Genomic DNA, 20,225 nt, shown 5'->3' on the forward strand with positions numbered 1-20,225 from the left:
TCACTCTTCTCCGGGTGTCAGTGGCTACACCTTTTAGCAGCTCGTGGAGGGGGGCCGCTATCTTGGCGAAACCCTTAATGAACCTCCTATAGTAACCTACTAGGCCCAGGAAGGCCCGTACTTCGGTTACGGTAGCTGGCGCCTTCCATCCTTGTATTGCGGCTAGCTTCCCAGGGGTTGGTTGTACGCCTTCCTCGGAAACCACGTGGCCGAGGTATTCTAGGCTGGTCTTCAGCAAGTGACACTTCCGGGGTTTCAGTTTGAGGCCATAGTTTTCTAGCCGCTGTAGGACCAAATCAAGCCTCCGTAGGTGTTCGTCCATCGTGGGGGCGAAGACGATGATGTCATCTAAGTAGATTAGGATGGCCTCAAAGTTTAGGTCCCCCAGGCAGCGCTCCATGAGGCGTTGGAATGTGGCGGGCGCATTGGAAAGGCCGAACGGCATCCGGCAGAAGTCGAAGAGTCCCATGGGGGTGATGAAAGCAGTCTTGGCCTGATCGCATTCTGCCACCGGTACTTGCCAGTAGCCGCTGGCCAGATCTAGCGTTGAAAAATAGCGAGACTTTCCTAGGGCGGCTAACGATTCCTCGATGCGGGGGAGGGGGTAGGCATCCCTTACTGTGCAGCTGTTCAGTTTTCGATAGTCGACGCAGAACCGGAGGGCCCCGTCCTTCTTCTTGACGAGGACGATTGGCGCAGCCCAGGGGCTCTTGCTCTCCTTGATAACCCGGTTTTCCAACATCTGCCGAATCATGGTCTTTACTTCCTGGTATAACCGGGGTGGTATGGGTCGGTAGCGTTCACGGACTGGAGGGGTGGGCCCCGTGTTGATTTCGTGTTCGATCTCACGGGTGTAGCCAAAATCCTCTTCACTGCGGGAGAACGCCTTCTGTCTCTTCCACAACAGCCGCTCCAGCCGCTTCGCATCTGCTGGGAGAATTTGGTCCAGGGTCACGTCCGTCTGTTCCAGGATGACCCGACCGTTCCAGCTGGCGGTGGGGACTTCCTGTTCATCTACAGCTACGGACAGTGTCCAGGGCACCTTCGCGTCTGGGTGGAGTGTCACACCCCGTTGGGGCATGAGGCGTTCTGCGGGGATGGCGTGCACTTGGGCCATGATGGTCCTGGCGGGGATCGGGGCCGGGTGGTTCCCCAGGTTACAGATCCGGACGGGCACCGTCCCACCTTTCACCATGGCAAGGGCCCGGGCCACAACGAGGCCGGTTTCGGTTTGTCGCAACCAACAGGGCTCGATGAGTACTTCCTTCCCTTCCAACCGGCACTGTGACCTGACTGGCAAGTCCAGGATCACCTCCTGCCGGGCGGGAATCTTCAACTTCTGTTTATGCTGTGTCTTGACACGACCAATCGGCCCCGTTCTTCCGGCGGCCTCTGGCTCTTCGCACAGCTGTACCACTCTCTGGAGGGCCTGTTGGACTGGCTTCTGCACCTGGAGGTGTTTCCAATAGCGAGGGCCCTTTTCTTGGACCAGCGCCTTATCCATGCAGCGTAGGATATTCATGCCCAGGATGACGGGGCCATGAGCTAATTCTTCCCCGGCAACGACCATCACGCCCTTCTTACCCAGGGGCTGGCCATACAATTCGACTTCGATCCATATGACCCCCACAATGGGGATGGGGAGGTTGTTCGCGGCCTTGAGGGTCACCCAGTTTCCGACGCTGGTCTGGGTCAGGTGGGCGTAGTATTCCTGGAAGCATCGCTGGGACATGGTCGATACCTGCGAGCCCGTGTCCAAGAGGCAACGCTGGTCCTTGCCCGCTAATCGGGCTATTACGGTAGGGCACTCTCCAATTAGGTCCGAGGAGTGGTTGATGTCCACCCCCTCGGCCTTTTTCCTCGTGGTTTGGCCCACAACCGCGAGGGAGGCTAGTTTAAAGGCCTCCTGTGGGAGTCGCCATATCGCCTCCCAGTGGGACATTCCCGGGCGATGTGTCCAGTTTGCTCACACGCCCAACACCGGGGTCCGGGGGCGTCCCTCCTCCTGGCTCCATCCGTCCCACGGTTGGGGGGCGTCTCCCACCTTCGCGAGCGTATGGGGGAGCGGGGTTCAGACCTCCGCTCCGGACCTCTTGCTTCAGGCCTGGTGTGGGTCCGTCGGTCCTCTACTCGGTCTGTTCGCAGGGCCAGCTGGGCGAGCTGTTCTTGCATCTGCCGCAGCATGTCGGTGAGCGGGTTTTCGACGGGGCCTGGTGTAGGTTCGGGGCTGGGGGGAGCGTCCGGGAGGGCCCGTTGTGTGGCCACGGTGTAGGCGGAACCGCCGAGCTCCTGGTCCTTGGCCAATGCTCGAGTCAGGACCTCATGTAGCGTCAGCGCTGGGGTTCCCTCTATCCGGCCTTGGAGGTGGGCCCGCAGCCTCTGGTTCTGGAGTCCTTCCACCAGCAGGCCTCGTAGGGCGCGATCGGGGTCACCCGTCAAGAGGTTTTCGTCCGGTCGGGCCTTCACCTCTTCCATGCACTCCTGGAGGGCATTCGCAAACTGGGAAATGCTCTCGTCCTCTCGCTGTATCCGGGCAAACAGACGTTTTTGGAGACTTGTAGTCGTGGGCTTCTCTCGGTAGACGGACTTGAGGATCGCGAATACCTGTTCGGCGGTAGTCCTCTGGTCCTTCGGCCAGCGCAGTAGGGTCCTCTTAGCGTCCCCTTGTAGGGTATCGAGGGCCAGGTCCACCTGTTCGGAGGTGGGTACCCGATGTTGCCGGATGGTGGTATTCAGTTGGTCCTTCCAATCATCAAGGTCCATGTTCCGGCCATCGAATTTCTTCAAAAATTGTCCGGCGGCTCCTATGGGTAGCCCAGCGCGGAGGGCAGCTGCCAACGCTGTCGTCAGGTCGGGCGGCGCAGTGGCGGGGCTGAGGCCAGAGGTGCCCTGACTGGGCGCCACGTTGTCCGTGGGAGGGGCGACGTTGTCCATGGTGCTGGGACAAGGTGATCCTGCCGACTACGCCAAAATGTGGAGCCACAGGGGGGGGTGGCTGGGTGACCTAAGCCGTGGCTCGCCACACGTACTCACCTCACCACTCTCCGGTTCTAGCCTCCGGGCCGATGATGGTACAGGCTCGGTCTCCGGCTCCCGAAGCAACGCCACCTGAAAGGGGAAAAACGGGGAAGGAGAATCCCACTATGGGGGGGAGGGGATGATCATCATAGGCACAGTTGGCCTCAGACTGGTTACACCCGCTTGTGGAACACGGCGGGCGTAACTCGGGGAGGGGACCGCTCCGGGGAGGGGAAGGAGCACAAACAACACCACAACAGATTCAGTACAGGTTATACTCACCCGGCTCTTACCGGTCTCCGAACTCGGACTAGTCTCGGTACCTGTGGATGGAAACAGCCGCCGCCTACCGCTCCCGGAGGCAGGGCAATGCAACCACACTAGCAAGTTAACTAAAGCGGCCTAGTGCGGAGTGGGGTGGCCTGCGCAGTCCTGCGCAACCTGTGGCCTAGCGAAGTTCTAGCCAACCGGGATCCAGGGGCAATGTTAGACAGTACACCCGCTGCTAGGCCTATGGGTTTAACCTAGCCTAACTACGCATGCAGGGCAGGCTAACTACAATGGACACACAGCCTAGCTACGCATGCAGCGCAGGCTAACTACAAGGGACACACAGCCTAGCTACGCATGCAACGCAGGCTAACTACAATGAACACACAGCCTAGCTGTACATGCAACGCAGGCTAACTACACTGAACACACAGCCTAGCTATACATGCAACGCAGGCTAACTACAATGAACACACAGCCTAGCTATACATGCAACGCAGGCTAACTACACTGAACACACAGCCTAGCTATACATGCAACGCAGGCTAACTACAATGAACACACAGCCTAGCTATACATGCAACGCAGGCTAACTACACTGAACACACAGCCTAGCTATACATGCAACGCAGGCTAACTACACTGAACACACAGCCTAGCTATACATGCAACGCAGGCTAACTACAAGGAACATACAGCCTAGCTATACATGCAACGCAGGCTAACTACAAGGAACATACAGCCTAGCTATACATGCAACGCAGGCTAACTACAATGAACACACAGCCTGAAGACACCAGAGATACAGTACATAACCACACGAGATACAGTAACGAAAGCCTCACTGAGGGCTTACCTGTTCTTCCCTTGCGATTCGCTGCTCCAGGGCACTACTGCTCCGTCCAGTCGGGTACAGGATCCAGCTCCTTCACCTCCACGTGGGGAGACGCAACAGGGCTTCCTGTGGGGGGTCTTCCCTTACATACCCCGCCGCGGTGGCTGCTGGGGCGGGGCGCGCGCCGTCGACGGGTGAGCGCGCGTCGCCCGCTGATGACACGCCAGATGACGTGTGCACGCTCAGCCGTGCGGGGGCCTCGGGCGGCTTCTAAGCATGGAGCCGCGGCTGGGGGCCGGGGGGAGGAGGCACCTCCGTGCCCCTCCACAGATGCTGCCCTACTGTTGCTGGTTGCAAAGTGGCCCCCATAACATTTCAAGTTTGGGCTCCCAGAAATATAGGTCCGCCACTAATTGTATTTGTTTTTTGTTTTGAAAGGCTATCATAATAGTTTAAAAGAAATCATAAATACAATTCAACATTATTTATTTATTAACAGTTTCTTATTCCGTTGTGGTTTACAATAGGAGACAGTGATATAACAAACTTGATATTTACCGACAGTCAAAGGTATGAGGGCCCTGCTCGCAAGCTTACGTTTGAACTTTATTTCATTATAAATATGTATTAATATGGATACTAACTATATCAGTGGTTCCCAATCTGTGCGCCGCGGCTCCCTGGGTTGCCACAGCGCAGTGACAGGGGTGCCGCGGCGCCAGTGTCCCTAGAGGCAGCCACCTTTTTAAATAAGCATGGGCCGGGGACCTGGAGTGAGCACTGGGAGGGGGCGGGGAGTGAGCGCTGGGAGTGGGGCAGGGAGTGAGCGCCGGGAGTGGGGCGGGGAGTGAGCACCGGGAGTGGGGCAGGGAGTGAGCGCCGGGAGTGGGGCGTGGAGTGAGCGCTGGGAGTGGGGTGTGGAGTGAGCGCTGGGAAGGGAGGTGTGACTGTGACAGCTGACTTCTACGACACCCCAGGCAGGAGAGCGGAACTGCATGGATTTTTAAATGTGCAGGGTTCTAGAGTGAACACAAAGTGACACTCACATTTGTCCCTGTGTTACAGTAATGCTCTTACAGATGGAACAGAGCGGTAACTAGGTTGGTGCGGCTGGTACTGTCACATAGAAAGCCCAATAGAGAATACAGGTGGTGCTGTCACTGTCTGTCCCACCTCAGGTCATGTCCGCTGCAGTAAGAAGGTGTAAAGAGCACATGGTGTAAACAATGCAGGAGGTGGCAGGCAGCTAGAGGGAGCGGGATATAGGGAGGTGCAAGACTGCTAGAGGGAGTAGGACACAACTCTTTTGTCAGTCCTCTGCCCAACAATTTCAGATGGCAGCCATAGCTGTATTCACCTTCTAGTTCCCACATAGAGTGTAATAAGGGGCTCAACTGTGGGGTGTACAGGGTACTACTGTGGGCATAATGGGTACAACTTAGTAGCATAACTTGAATAAGTGGCTCTACTGTATGGCATAATGCATGACCGGTAACAGCTGTGGGGCATAAAGAGAATGAGGGGTACGACTCTGTGATGTAATATGAATTAGGGACACTGCTGTGCGGTGTAATGCGAATAAGGGACACTACTGTTTGGTGTGATGTGAATAAGTGACACTACTGTGCATTGTGAATAATGTTACCTTACTCTGACATAATACTTTATACATAGTACTATTGTATGGCCACACCCCTTCCCCTGAGAACATACATATATTTATATTCCGGATGTGGGGGCAAAGGGGGCACCAGTGCTTTTTCTGGCACAGGGCATCAAAATGTCTAGTTACGGCTCTGCATGGCAAGGTACTGTCCCTATCTCTGTGGTGCGGGATAAAGAGGTTTTCTTTAGCAAGATTTGAGCAAAGATTACTTAATGTAGTAAACATTTGTAGAAAAACATAATAAACAAACAGGTGATTGTGAAAGCCGTATTTACTGCAAAAAGTTTCAGTTAGGCAGCAGGTTTATTAACTACATCGGTCTTTGATACTAAAGAAGTGTACACACTGGGCGATTCTTCTAAGCGATTTTGACTACATCATCAAAATCACTTAGTAGGTTTGCCTGTATCGCCCCATGTGTACACAGCGATGCACAGCCCCGTAGCATCCCTATCGCCCAACCAAATAGTCAGTGCAGACACTGTGTATTTGGTTGCGGCTCCCGGAACTAGCACAGGGTTGCCGACTTTCAAAAAATCCTCTCCGGGAGAAGCCCGGAGAGGAATCTTGCATTACGAGTTTTGGGGTGGGGCTTAACTGTGACATCATTAAGCCCCGCCCCCATTACAACAAATAGCCGAAATAACAGTTATCCATGGAGGGGGCGGGGCTAAAAGATCACGATTGTGCCGTTTTAGCTCCGCCCCCTCCCCTGAGACCCGCTGATTGCGGCATATAAATGCCGTGATCGGGGGGCTCAGTGTGGGTCCCCCTGATTCCGGGAGGGTTGCCCACCCTTCCGGGGGCCGGGAGGAAGGACCCGATTTTCGGGAGACTCCCGCAAATTCCGGGAGGGTCGGCAACCCTGAACTAGCAGGATGTAGTTAGAGGCCTTTCTGAAGGCTTAACTACATCTTGATACTCACGGGGCTCAGCCGAAATCGCCAGGGCTGAGTCCCGTGTGTACACTATTCTGGGAACTCTCCACTGTGGACATCACATATTATCTAGGACAGTGCAGTCACAGACTGGCAGTGCAAAGCTTGTTCAGTTAAAACGTAATCCTATTGATTATGACTAAATAAACACAAGCACGTCCTTATCGGAGAACAGAGAAGCCACCTTTAGAGTATCTCATATCTAGCCTTTATAAATGTAAGCATTACTCCCAACCCATTCTGTCATTACCTGATGAAGTCATTTCTATGGCAAGGAAAATTCCTATTCCTATCTCACGTGTCGGCCTAATATTGATTGATCCAATGACCCATACCCCCTGACTGATAACGTTAACCATTTTTAAAAACTGCATTGATGTAGATGATCTTGTTTACATATATTTGCAAACTATCCAATGCTTCAAAATCTAGTCTACTACGTTGTGCATGTGTGAGAGAGAAAGAGATCCTGGTTCACTCGCTGCCAACAGATGGCAGTGTCAGTGTTTCAGAGCCACCCAGACACTGGACATATATATAGGTGACTAGTAAGCCTCGAAAGCAAAAGCTCTGAAAGCTGGTCTGCTATCTTCTGTGTTTGTGCATGTGCAGGGCCCGAAAAGAATGCTGGGCCCCGGTAAAATATGGGGGCGTGTCCTAAGTGTGAGGGATGTGGGCACCTTCCGTACTTAGGCCACGCCCCCAAAATGTTTAGAGAAGGGAGAAAGAAAACTCTTAAAACTGTAATCTCAGAAGCAGCACACACCTACAGCATGTGCTGTGCTGAAAGCAGGCTCAGCATGACCTCTCACGCTGTCAGTGAGACACTCATGCTGAGCCTGCTGTCAGAACATCACATCCTGTAGAAGTGTGTGCTGCTGATGCTACCCGGGAGGGATGGAGGGGGAAGGGAGGGGGAAGGAAGGGGTCAGACCAGGGCCCCCCTCTCGGCTGCCCTGTGGTATGTGTGAGAAAGAGATGTAGTTTCACTCTCTGCCAGCAGACCGCAGTGTTTCAGAGACTCACGGACACTAGACATACATATATAGATGATGCATGGGTTAGCCCACAAACCATCCATCAAGGCTTGTCTGAGTATTAGAGGTCCCTATTGCTATATCTAGGATCAGCAGAAGTCAGAATGTTTAGAGGAGCACACCAGTGAAAAAAGTGTTAATAAATGTTCAAAAAAGCCAGAGCTATGTACACAAAGTGATACAAAACTGATAATTGTAATTAAAATAATAAAGCAATAGTGTTATAGGTTATTAGCAAGAGACAGTTGTTAAATAGAATGTAATAGTGCGCCACCTTTAGAGTCACCCAGCCACTTCACTCCAGGGGCACTGCATCCTACACCCATCTACACCCCAGTGTGGGTCTTACATACCTCCCAACTTCTGCAGTTGGGAAGTCGGGACTCACGCGCAGCAAAGCCGAATAGGGGGCGCGGCCTCATGAAAAGGGGGTGTAGCCTCGTGGGATAACGCGTCCTCCGGCCGCGCCCCTGTTTTCCGCCGCTCGTCGGCGCTGAATAGACGCTGTGCGCATGCGCACAGCATCTATTATTGGCAGGCTGGGGGGACTCCCCAACTGTCCCCCCCCCCACCGCGGGACAATGGCGGCCCCCGGCGGGACGCGGAAACGTCCCGAATATCGGGACGTTCCCGCGGTAAGCGGGACAGTTGGGAGGTATGGTCTTATAATACTAGAATAGAGCCAAATGGTAATGGCTCTTAGTGAAATATTCCTAAACTAAGAACAGCCTCCACTATGTATTTGTGTTCATAGAGACACAGCCACAGGCATAGGACGCTATTGGTCAGTTGGAACGAATGCACATGCCCAAGGACTGTGATACATACAAGTGTTGACTGACGTTGCGGCAGGACACAGCAATCAGTGTTACAGCATGCACAGATGCTGAAAGTGGGCACTGCAGAACTTCAGCCCTACAGATGTACACAATGGAAGGTGTTTGTAGCGGCATTGCATATTGGTGACCACTAACAGGCACACAGCTCAGAATCAAACCCTACAGTACTTATTGTTCTATATATTGGTATCCGAATGGCTTGCAGACCATGGGGGTTATTTTGGTTGATTCGCACCCACCAAACTCTGAGTCCACCAAGACCCACCTTGCAAATGGATGGATGCCGCCACCCATTCGCAAGTGCAATTTGCACGCAGGGCATGTACACAGTAACATCCATTCCCAGGCCAGAGGGATCCACCCACATCTTTCGATGGTCATTGACCATCAAGAGATGTGGAAGGTGCATACATATGTAAGGTTGCTCTGTGCAACCATATGCGTTCAAGCTGAGAAGGAAATAGGCGGGCAGCTGACATCCGGTGATGTCTACTCTCCCCCCCCCCATGGCCTCATTAGCATGAGAACGCCCATGACATGGGGCCACCCATCGCCCACTGTCCTGGGTGCATGAATGCACAGTAATGCGCATGCGCAATAAATCAACATCGGTCCCTGTGGGAATGCATCGCTGCTGCGAACGGACCCGAATAAGGTCTAATGTTTAGGTTGGCAGTCCATAGGTCAACACCAAAAGATCGACTTGCACAATGTTGACATTGAGAAAAGGTCGCTATGAAAAAGGCAGACATCATATCTGTGACAGCATCCATGTAGGCCAGTCCCTATCTATACTGGCAGGAATACGAGGCAAGTTGGTGGCCCTTGCACAAACTGGCTTTCTATTACCCAGGTTGTGCCCCATCCAGTGTGTGTAATCCGAAAGAGTTTTTAGTGCAGCCGAGAACCTTGTTAGTGATCGGCGTAGGAGGTTGCTTCCACAAAATGTGATGAGATGATGTTCATCAAAATGAATTATAAATTTCTCCAGGAAGAACAGCAATTGCCCCCAGAAAGTACAGAGGGACCAGTGATGGTGGATTCCAGCGGAGACGAATAGACAATCTGTGAGGATGAGGATGTACACAACACTGAAGGGGGTGAGGAATCGGAGGATGAGGACAACATTTTGCCTCTATAGAGCCAGTGTGTAGAGGGAGAGATAGATTGTTTATTTTTTTTTTGTAGGGGCCCAAACAAACCAATCATTTCAGCCACAGTCGTGTGGCAGACCCCGTTGCTGAAATGATTGGTTTGTTAAAGTGTGCATGTCCTATTTATACAACATAAGGGTGGGTGGGAGGGCCCAAGGACAATTCCATCTTGCACCTCTATTCTTTGCATCACATGCTCTTTGGGGCCTAGTTTTTAAAACTGCCATCCTGTCTGCCTCTGCATTGCCGCTCCTAGATGGGCCACGGGTTTGTGCTGCACGCTTGTGTCGCTTAGCTTAGTCATCCAGCAACCTTTTGGCCTAAAAACAATATTGTGAGCTGTGACTTGTTCAGAATAGACTGGAAATGAGTGGAAATGAATGTTATTGAGGTTAAAATTACTTAGGAACAAAAAAAAATAAGCAAATTCTGTGATTTTAGCTGTACTTATAACTTAAAAAAAAATACAGAAACCAAAACCCAAAAGGGAGATCCAGATCTTAAAGCAAAAAACACGAAAACTGTGCACATCTCTAGTTTTTGAGGCAACATTTATGACACAGTGATTTTATAAAATAGTAGATAGCACAGATAAGAAAATATAATGATGTCACTTCACCACACTGCTGAGGATAAAGAGAGTCACTTCACCACACTGCTGAGGATAAAGGCATTTGTTAAGGGGGCGTCCAAAAATGTTTTGCCTAGGGGCAGCTTGACCCCTAAATTTGTCTCTACATGATGCAGTGAGAATGGTATTAGGTGGAGAAGTGGTAGATTTTGGTGCAGAGGTGACTTTTCGAAAGGCACTAGACTTTGGAAGCCGGAGGAGAATTTAATTGGGTGTGGGAAGGAGATTCTTAGCTGTGGCACAGGGCATGTGAAGTCCTAGAGGTAGGAGAGAGAGAGAGAGAGAGAGAGAGAGAGAGAGAGAGAGAGTATAATCAGGAGAGGCAGAGTGTAGGTCAAAAGCAGCAGTTAGGAGTTTGAATTGGGATAGGGGTGAAGTGAATGTGGATTGCTAGAAGATGACAATGCTGCAGTAAGTGGATAATCCTCGTTAAGTGTATGATTTATAGCTTGGTTTACTTTCTGAACTGATTATACAGGAAATATCATAACTGCCAAAATAATAAAGCATACCTCACAAGTTTGCTAATGTTTTAATCGGGACCTGCCACGTCAAAGGTGTGAGCCAAAAAGGGGTGGGGCGAAGGGGAGAGGGGCGGTGCTTTGGGCAAAGCAGAAGAGCCTAGTGCCCTGTTTTTATCATTTAAAGGGGGTGTGCCCAGTGCTCTCCTAGTGACTGGGCATTCCCTTACCTCCCTCCTCCCTGCAGTGAAGAGATGCCGTGCGCATCTGCTCTCCCCCCAACTGCACCCCCATCCGAGGGACCCATGGGAGGGACAGCGGAGCAGTAACAGTCTCCAAATAGTGGACTGTCCTGCTGTAATCGGGACAGTTGGGAGGATGCTAATGCCTTTTGCATTATCAGTCATGTGTGATGCAGAAAGGGAGTAAGAAAAACATAAGGTTCCACATATAAACTGCAAACCAGAAGCACAGCAGCTGATTTGTGATTTCATTTGCACTATTCCCAGAGCCCTATAATGTCAGAGACTTGGAAGTTATATTGTTCAAATTTTTATTATTAAGAACAGTTTAATGGTGACCTCCATGGTGACATCCTCAATGGATTTATCTTTGTACTCTTTAATTCCTAGAGCATTAATGGAACATTGATCAGACACATGGTGGAAATGTAATAGGATGAGAGAATCAGAGTGAGCGATTTGGTAAGAAATCTCCAGTTTTCTTAAAGCGGCAATCATTTACACTGCAAAAGCAGTTTGATTTTGCAGTTTAAATGATTGCCGCTTTAAGAAAACTGGAGATTTCTTACCAAATCTCTCACTCTCTGATTCTCTCACCCTATTACATTTCAGCGAGCCACCAAGCCCAAAGCGTGGCAAGCGCAGTGAGCCCTGCGAGGGGACGCGGATTACCTTACATGTAATACGCTCGCCACGCTTCGGGCTCGGTGGCTCGCTGCGCTCGCCACACTATATAAAATAAACTCCACGCTGACGTGGATAGTGGGGGTATGAAAAGGTCGGGAGGACGCGTAACGCTGCACTCGCCACACTTCGGGCTGCCGTGGATAGTGGGGATTTGAAAAGGCGCTACAGAACCCCTAACCCTGTAGGCAGGGTTGCTGTACCCTGCTGTAATAGCCACTCAGACGCAGGAGCGTGTCATTGCTGGAGCGTCTGAGACACTCCTGCTTGTCAAACAGATGAGGCGCCTCTCCGCCGGCGCCAGCATGGTCCCCTCTCCGCCAAAGAGAGGGGATCATGCTGGCGCCGACGGTGTGACAGAGGCGCTGAGTAGCCTTGCCAGGGATGCCGGGGACAGAGATGCAGTTCCCGACAACAGTACGGTAGTTACTTGTGTAGTTTCACGGCGGCAGCCTATGCTGATAACATAGCTTAGGCTGCCGCCGTGAAACTACACAAGTAAGGCAGCGGTTGGGCTACGCTGATAACGTAGCTTAGGCTGCCACCGTGAAACTACACAAGTGAGGCAGCGGTTGGGCTACGCTGATAACGTAGCTTAGGCTGCCACCGTGAAACTACACAAGTGAGGCAGCCGTTGGGCTACACTAATAGCGTAACGTCAAATGCAGTGGTGTAGCTAGGTGCCACGGTGCCCGGAGCAAGGGCATGTTTCGCGTCCGTCCCCCCCCCCCCCGAATTGTAGTAGGCGGGGCTCTTGCACGATGAAAAGGGGACGCAGCCTAACATTATAAGACACACCGTAATGCCCATTACACATAAAGTCACATGCCCATTACATACTATATAACAAACCATAATACCCATTTGCACATTTGACACATAAAACCAAAAACTTTTTTGGAAGGAGGGCACAACATTTCTAGTTACACCGCTGGCGGGAGCCATCATGCTTCCATTTATATGTATGCACACACACAGGGTTGGTGCAAGGTTCCCCGGCAAGTGGTCAGCACAACCCCCCCCCCCCCCACACACACACACACACACACGCACAGTGGGTGCCACCCACAACCCAGAAAGGACTCACCACTTTCGGGGTGTATATGGTGATGGAGGGACTGCAGGCGGGCTGCAGGCTACTCTGCAGATGTAAATAACTGCTCACTCTGGGCCAGATGTATCAAACTTCAAAAAGTGATAAAATGGAGAGTGATAAACAGCCAGCCAACCAGCTCCTAACTGCCATGTTACAGGCTAAGTTTGAAAAATGACAGGAAGGAGCTGATTGGCTGGTTGTTTATCACTCTACACTTTATCACTATCTGAAGCTTGATACATCTGGCCCTTTGTGACTTGCAGCGCTGAAGGGAGGCTGTGGTCTTAAAGTCACCTGCTGGGCGCCGGGTCGGCTCAGGTCTACTGCGGCGGCAGGAGACAGGAAACAGCCAATCAACATAGGTGTTTTGACCAGCACCTCCTGCAGCAAGTAATACCCCTTTTACACCGCCGAAAAATCCGGGTCAGCGGCGGGTCAGACCCGGATCTTCGGCGGTGTAAATGGGGTGTATCCGGATCCATTTACACGGGTCCTCTACCCAGGTCCTGACCTGGGTAGAATCCGCTTAGGACCCGTGTAAACGCCGGTATAAATGCTGCGCTGCGGGTCCAGAGTCTCGGGACATCGGCAGCTCTATATACAGGAAGTCGGCGGCAGCAGGGAGCTAATTTGGCTGCACACTTCACAGGAAGTCAGCCGCGGCGGGGAGACAAAAGCGCGTCGCACACAGTACTCGCTTTCCGGGAGGCAGCGCACATTGACGTTCACCTGTCAGGCACCCAGCCGGCCATGCTTCCAGACTGTGCCCATACTCTGCTCACTGGCATCCTACAGGCGCCCCGCCGGCCACGCTTCAAGGTCTGCTTTTGGCTGCTGAACACTGGACTCCCCCGTGCATTACTGTCTCCTATGCACCCTGCTTGCTGCAGCAGGTGGAGGGGAGGCAAAGGGTAGATGAAAAATGCTGCATGGGGAGGGGAGGCAAAGGGGAATTTTGTATATAGTCTGATGATTTTGCTGCTACTGAAGGGGGAGGTTGGGGGTGGGGGGCAAATGAGAGATTCTACTGCAGGGGTAGGGAGCAAAGGGGGGGATATGCTGCTACAGGGGTAGGGGGGCAAGGGGAATATGCTGCTGCAGGGGGATTGGGGGCAAGGGGGATATGCTGCTGCAGGGGGGTTGGGGGTAAGGGGGATATGCTGTTGCTGCAGGGGGATTGGGGGCAAGGGGGATATGCTGCTGCTGCAGGGGGATTGGGGGCAAGGGGGATATGCTGCTGCTGCTGCAGGGGGATTGGGGGCAAGGGGGGATGTGCTGCAGGGGGATTGTGGGCAAGGGGGGATATGCTGCTGGGGGTATATGGTGCTGCTGCCGGGGGAGGGGGGCAAGTGGGATATGCTGCTGCAGGGGGATATGCTGCTGCAAGAACTGGGATCTCCTCCTTGCACTACTGAGAAGGTGACACAGCATGAGGTGCTGTGTCAAGCTCTCCATAGATGTACAAAACATCAAAAAGTTGAAAACAGAAAGAAAATCAGGATCACACATATGTGCTCTCTCTGCCATCATTGCTGCAATGCTGAGAGCTGGCCTCACCCCTTCCTTTTGTTAACTTTTGTGACCTCATCTTTATCAGACCTTAAATGGCCATTTTTAATGACATCCACAAGGAAAGGCAGGGCTGACCCAGGTCCAGTGTAAACGGTGCAGACCCAGGTCCGACCCAGGTCGAAGTGCTGTGTAAATGCAGTATAAAGCAGGGTCAGACCCTGGAAACTCCAGCGTTCAAAGACCAGGGTCGGACCAGGGTTTTTGGTGTAAAAGGGGTATAATACCACTTTTACACCAGAATACCGGATCGGACCCGGGAAATCGAACACGGGATATTGCCAGGGCATGCCCTGCCTTAGACCCCATTTACACTGCACTTCAATCCGGGTTAATCCCGGGTAAGGCCCTTTCACACTGAAAACGGATCAGCCCTGTCTTTCCTTGCTGGTGTCATTAAAAATGGACCTTTGGGCTGTTTGAGATGAGGTCACAAGAAAGGGAAAAGGGAGGGGGTGGGTTCTGCTCACAGCAAAGATGGCAGACGGAGTGGCTGTGTTGCAGTTTGTGCTGTACTTTTCTGCAATAGAGAGTTTGAAGCAGCTTCTCACCCTGTGCTACTTGCTTCGCACTTGGAGTAGGATAGCACAATTCTTGGCTGAGAGGTCTAGATCTCGGCACCAATATTTGTGCCGCAGGAGAGCGCTGATATCATCTAGCCTTACCTCGATTTTGCGGCTGACGGCCATGCGGGATCGCAGGATCTGGGTCAGAGACCGGTGCCACGGAGAACCTTTCATGCAGACCGTGGAATCTTTTCAGGAGGAGCAAATACAAAAGGACCTCTTTCTTCCAGAGTGGAATGTGCAGGACACAGGGGGCAATCCTGAAGCAGCAGATTATGAGGGTGAGCATGTTGGCAGTGCAGAAAGAATCAGGGCCACCATTGCAGCAAACCTTCCCTCAATGATTTAAAAAAAAAACAGACAGAAATCTTCCAGTTGTTTGCTTTATAATGAAAATATGCATCAAACTGTAATGGTCCTGACGAAGCGTACGCCGACCGTACTACTTCGTGGGCTACCCCTACTCCCTTACCCTCATTGATATTGTATTTTGATCTGTCTAGCTTAAAGTTCAATAGCGGCGTGTGTAGCTCGCAGTCCGTTGGCTGTGTTGTGCACCCTGCTAAGTATTTGGGCGAGACCGCTACACCCGTGTCCTTACTGCGAGACGGCGCGTCATTCTCAGGCGCACCGTGCTCCAGGACACTCGGAGGTGAGCGGTTAGTCGGCACGCAGGTGTAGCTCACAACCCGTTGGTTGTGCCTGTGCACACTGCCTACCGTCAGTACGATAACGCGACACCAGTGTCCAGTACTGTGAGACGGTACGCCGGTGAGGCTAACCGTGCTCCAGGATACTTGGCAGTAAGCGGTCACTTAGGAAACACCGGTCTAACAATCGTGTAACATAAGGAAAATTCCTTTGATTCACCGCAGTGATCTCAGATTAAATCTGGGTCTATGCTGGTACCAGCCCTGTTCCACCAATTTTTGTACATACCAAAGTTATCCTAACGCACTATCAGTGAGTTTATACAAATTATTAAGGAGTTATACCAGCACCCGCAATATTAAAGGGGTACCACACTGGTATATAACTCCCAAAAACTCACTTATTACCGCCACAGATTATCTGTTGTAATTGTTTAATGCCTGACAGTTCATAAAATCCTATATAAGGACAGTCATATTAGGAGTTAGGGGTCCCACGTCGTAAGGGTAATTCCATACCCTTTTTAAATCCCATGTCTTGTTGTACTCTTATGTTTTGTGTCTTTTATTTCGCTATGTTTTAACCAATTATAATAAAGGTTACATTTTAATATCCATTCTTCCTGGTGCACCACACAGTGACATATCTTTCTATTTTTTGTGTTCAGTAAAAAACTGATGTCCTGTGGTAGCACACCCTCATTCTGATACGTGATTCACACACATTATATATTCCTGAGGGGTCACCTACTTATTAAACCTGATTTCCTGTGCGATTGCCTCTCCCCCCTTCCCCCAATTCCCCTTTTTCTGTACATACATTTCACATCTTGTTTATAGATGTTATTCATAATGAAAGACCAAGATATGAGAGTCCAACTGGGAATAGAGAACAATTGTAAAACTTTGTGCCCATACAGTTTTACATCATAGGACACATTATTATAAAATAGAACTGTATGGTGACTGCTCCTATAGAGAATCACACAAATATTCAGCAATAAAGTGCAACCTTTCTAAAGACTATAAAAACATCAGTGCAACCTTTTTGAAGATTTGAAAAATAATTAAAGTGCAACATTTTGGAGCAATATTTGAAGACTAAAAGTTTAAAACTTAGCTCAAATTCCGGTACACGGAAAACTCTGGGGACTCTAGGATTGGCGGGTCACTACTAGCAGCACTATTGCCAAAGTTATAATTGGGCCCTCTGTATTCTGGTGTCACCTGGTTTGGTTGGGTAGATGTGGCAGGTTTGAAACTGACACCTCTATTGTAATGATCATATGGGTTGGGTGGGTAGTTAGGTGGCTGGTGGGGATGTGGTGCAGGTTGTGTGAAAAAAACGCCAAATGTACGTTCTAAAAAGGACATTTGCCTATCTTGCATTGCCAGCAATTGAGACATAAATGCCTGCTGGTTCTGTCTCTCAGCTTCCAAATATTTGTCCATGCGAGCATCCTCCTTTGCTTGGACATCAGTATCCAATTGGCGTAGATGGTCCACGATCACCGATGTCATCGCTTTAGCCGCTAGTTCAGACCGATTAAGCTTTTTCTTTTTGGCAGGAACGCTGTACACTGTAATTTAAAAAAAAAATTAACATTATACTTCCATGTTAAGTGTTATACAATAAACAGCAGTATTGTTTGCCAAAATGTGCTAGTGGCCTTCTTCCACCTGCATGCTAGCAACATACTGCAACATATACTGGGCCTCATCCCGCCCTTACCCCACGTTGGTTGTTTAATGAGTGTAAATATATCGAATGTCTACTTACAATTAGAACGTAATGGAGTGCTTCGATTGGGGAGCGTCGTCTGACTGTTTTCTTCCACAACATCATCTGTGGCTGCTTGGGCGCTGTCAGACTGCATGGAAGCATCCATTATATTCTCTGCTGCACCATCATCACCAAACAGCAGCGGTGAAGCCGGGCTCATGTGTGCTGACATCTGCGTGGCTTCAGAAGGCGTTGAGACTGGCGGGGACAGCTGGGAAGCCTGGGTAGTCGGTACATCATGGCTGTCCTGGCTGTTGTCCGTCTGGCTGCAATGGGGTGCTATGGAGGAGGACAGGGCTACAGGGTTGCAGAGTGCCGTGTTTCCAAAAGCACTGTAGCACAGGTCATAGTGCACCCAATCGGGCCTAGCTGCACCACTTTTCTTGCGCTTCTGGTCATTCACTTTGCAGAACTGCTTCCGCAGAGATTTTAATTTATTTACAACCTGCTGTTGGGAGCGATGAATACCTCTGGATGCCAGCAATTCTGCAATATTGCGATACACCACTGCATCCCGAACGGTGCCGGTCATTTGGCGGCGAATCTCCTCATCTGCCCTGATTTGCAGGAGCTCACGTACCTCCTTGTGAGACCAGTTGGATGTATTGGACATGATGGCTCAGATCAGGCTTGGGGTCAGCCAAAGTGGTTAACACTGCACAGGCAGTGTGTGCTGCAGCAGATGAGACTGGAGTGTGCTTGTAGCGTGGTAGCGCGTTAACGCTGCTGCTGCGCTGCTACATGCGCCCTGTGCGGGTCTCCAGCTGATGACATCATCTGCCAGAGCCGCAGAAGCTCCAATCAGCTCTTCGTGCCCCTCTACCCAACAAATAACCCGGATAATGGCCGTTTACACTGCCCTGAGCCCCGGATAAGCCCCGTGTCCGACCCTGAACATTTGCCGGGTCAGATTCCCGGGGAACAGTACCCGTGTTATTTTTTTTCACCCCATTTACACCATGCCCTGCCCCGGACTGGAGCGGCAATATCCCGGGTCCAAACTCTGGTGTAAAAGGGGTATAAGAGGGTCTTGGGGGATAGGAGGGGGGAGATGCTTGGTGCAGGCGGCATGTGAAGGGGGTGATGGGGCAGCCGCTGAGTCGCTCGGGCAGGGGGGGTTGGGGGGGAATCGCCTCTCACCTCCATCCAGGGGGTGTCCCTGCTCCCACCTACCTACCTCCAGTGGCCCTGCACACACACACACACACACACATATATATATCAGGGTTGCCGACTTTCTTCTTCTCCTCTCCGGGAGAAGCCCGGAGAGGAGAGATTCAGTAGCCGCTCAGGGGGCGGGGCTTAAGCGTGACATCACTAAGCCCCGCCCCATGCTGTTAAACCAGCTAATTCAGTGATCTCCGTGGAGGGGGCGGGGCTAAAATGACGCAATTGTGTCATTTTAGCTCCGCCCCCTCCTCTGAGACCCGAGGATTGCGGCATTTTAATGCCGCGATCCAGGGGACAGCGGGGGTCCCCCTGAATCCGGGAGGGTTGCCCACCCTTCCGGGGGGCCGGGAGGGAGCCCCGATTTTCGGGAGACTCCCGGAAATTCCGGGAGGGTCGGCAACCCTGATATATATATATATATATATATATATATATATATATATAACATATACACATACATGCATATAACATACACACAAACACACACACACTCCATTTGCAGGTGGTGAAATTAATAGTAACAGATAATACTGTTTGTATAATGCCAATTTAATTATCTACAAGCCACTTTACAGGATCTTTACCCTCATTGATGACACATTGTGAACGGAGGGTCCTCTTCCTGATGCTGCTGCTTAGATAAACGCAGGGGAGGTAGGGGGAGGGAGAGAACTGCAGAGCTGTCTCCCTCCAGAACAGCCTTATCGTTGTAACTACACTGACTGTCTCTGTCTGACTCTGCAGGGCAGGCATGTCACCAGGCAGCGTGCTTACACTGTTCATTCAGTGTGAGACTTCCTGGCTTCCTGCCCAGGGCAAAGCATGGCCTCATGGGATTTGTAGTTTAATCGTTTACTGCTCAAAGTCTGAACAGTAACATTTAAACTACAATTCCCATGATGCCACTGTCCCTGCCTCTCCGTCCTGCCGGGTGCCTCTGAATGCAGAATCCCGGCACCTCCACGCAGGGCACGCACACTGACTGAACTAATAGCACTGTAAGTGCCGCAGCCAGGCGGGGGAGGGAGCGGGTAAGCAGGGCGGGGGAGCCGGCGGCACAGTTTGCACGGCTCCGGCGCCACTTGATCTCTCTGCGCCCGGAGCAAGTGCTCCGCCGGCTCCGCCCTCCCTACGCCCCTGGTCAAATGTAGCGTAAGCTGCCGCCGTGAAACTACACAAGTACCGTTTATGCTTATGCATTTCTCAAAAGCTTTGTAAAGTGAAAATGTTTTTAATTTAATGGACCCTTAAAGGCCTTTAACCCTTTCGGTGGTGTGGCGGGAAATATTTCGGGCAGTGCTGCGCTGCAGGAGCGGGCTCTTCGGAGACATTTCCGGGCATGCCACTGTTAAGGTGAACCACTGGTGTATCACCATCCATTCTATCATTGATTCTCTGCCCTGCCCCCCCCCCTATTGCCGATCCCCCCAATCACCGGCCCCGTCCTCGTTAATCCTTGTCGCCACTCTTGGAGGATCAGGGCTGCTAGGGGAGGATAGGGCCGCAAGGTAAGGTTTGGCTGGGCTCAGCCATTCGTGTGTTCAGGCGCCCAAAGACAGGAATGCCCAAACAGACAAAAGGCTGAACACCCAAACACCTGAATGCTCCCAAACCCC

At 51.4% G+C, this 20,225-nt stretch overlaps 1 protein-coding gene across 1 annotated transcript; it reads right to left on the reverse strand.

Annotated features, from left to right (window-relative positions):
* Nucleotides 1-16,736: 16,736 nt before the first annotated feature.
* LOC146042125 (uncharacterized) lies at nucleotides 16,737-18,223 on the reverse strand. The gene is made up of 2 exons (XM_083162044.1): nucleotides 17,437-18,223; nucleotides 16,737-17,236 (listed from the first exon to the last, which is right to left on the reverse strand). The coding sequence occupies exons 1-2, from the start codon at nucleotides 18,050-18,052 to the stop codon at nucleotides 16,773-16,775; spliced, it is 1,080 nt and encodes a 359-aa protein (XP_083018170.1). The 5' UTR covers nucleotides 18,053-18,223; the 3' UTR covers nucleotides 16,737-16,772.
* Nucleotides 18,224-20,225: the final 2,002 nt, after the last annotated feature.

Source organism: Crinia signifera, chromosome 19, assembly GCF_055691185.1.
Source record: "Crinia signifera chromosome 19, ASM5569118v1, whole genome shotgun sequence".
In the NCBI taxonomy this organism is placed as follows: Eukaryota; Metazoa; Chordata; class Amphibia; order Anura; family Myobatrachidae; genus Crinia; species Crinia signifera.

What these genes read in the sequence shown, in the direction of transcription:
- LOC146042125 (XM_083162044.1), bottom strand. Translation starts at nt 18,052, where the DNA reads ATGTCCAATACATCCAACTGGTCTCACAAGGAGGTACGTGAGCTCCTG. An exon ending in CACTCCATTACGTTCTAATT is followed by an intron (nt 17,237 to 17,436) that starts GTAAGTAGACAT and finishes TTTAAATTACAG; the next exon opens with TGTACAGCGTTCCTGCCAAA.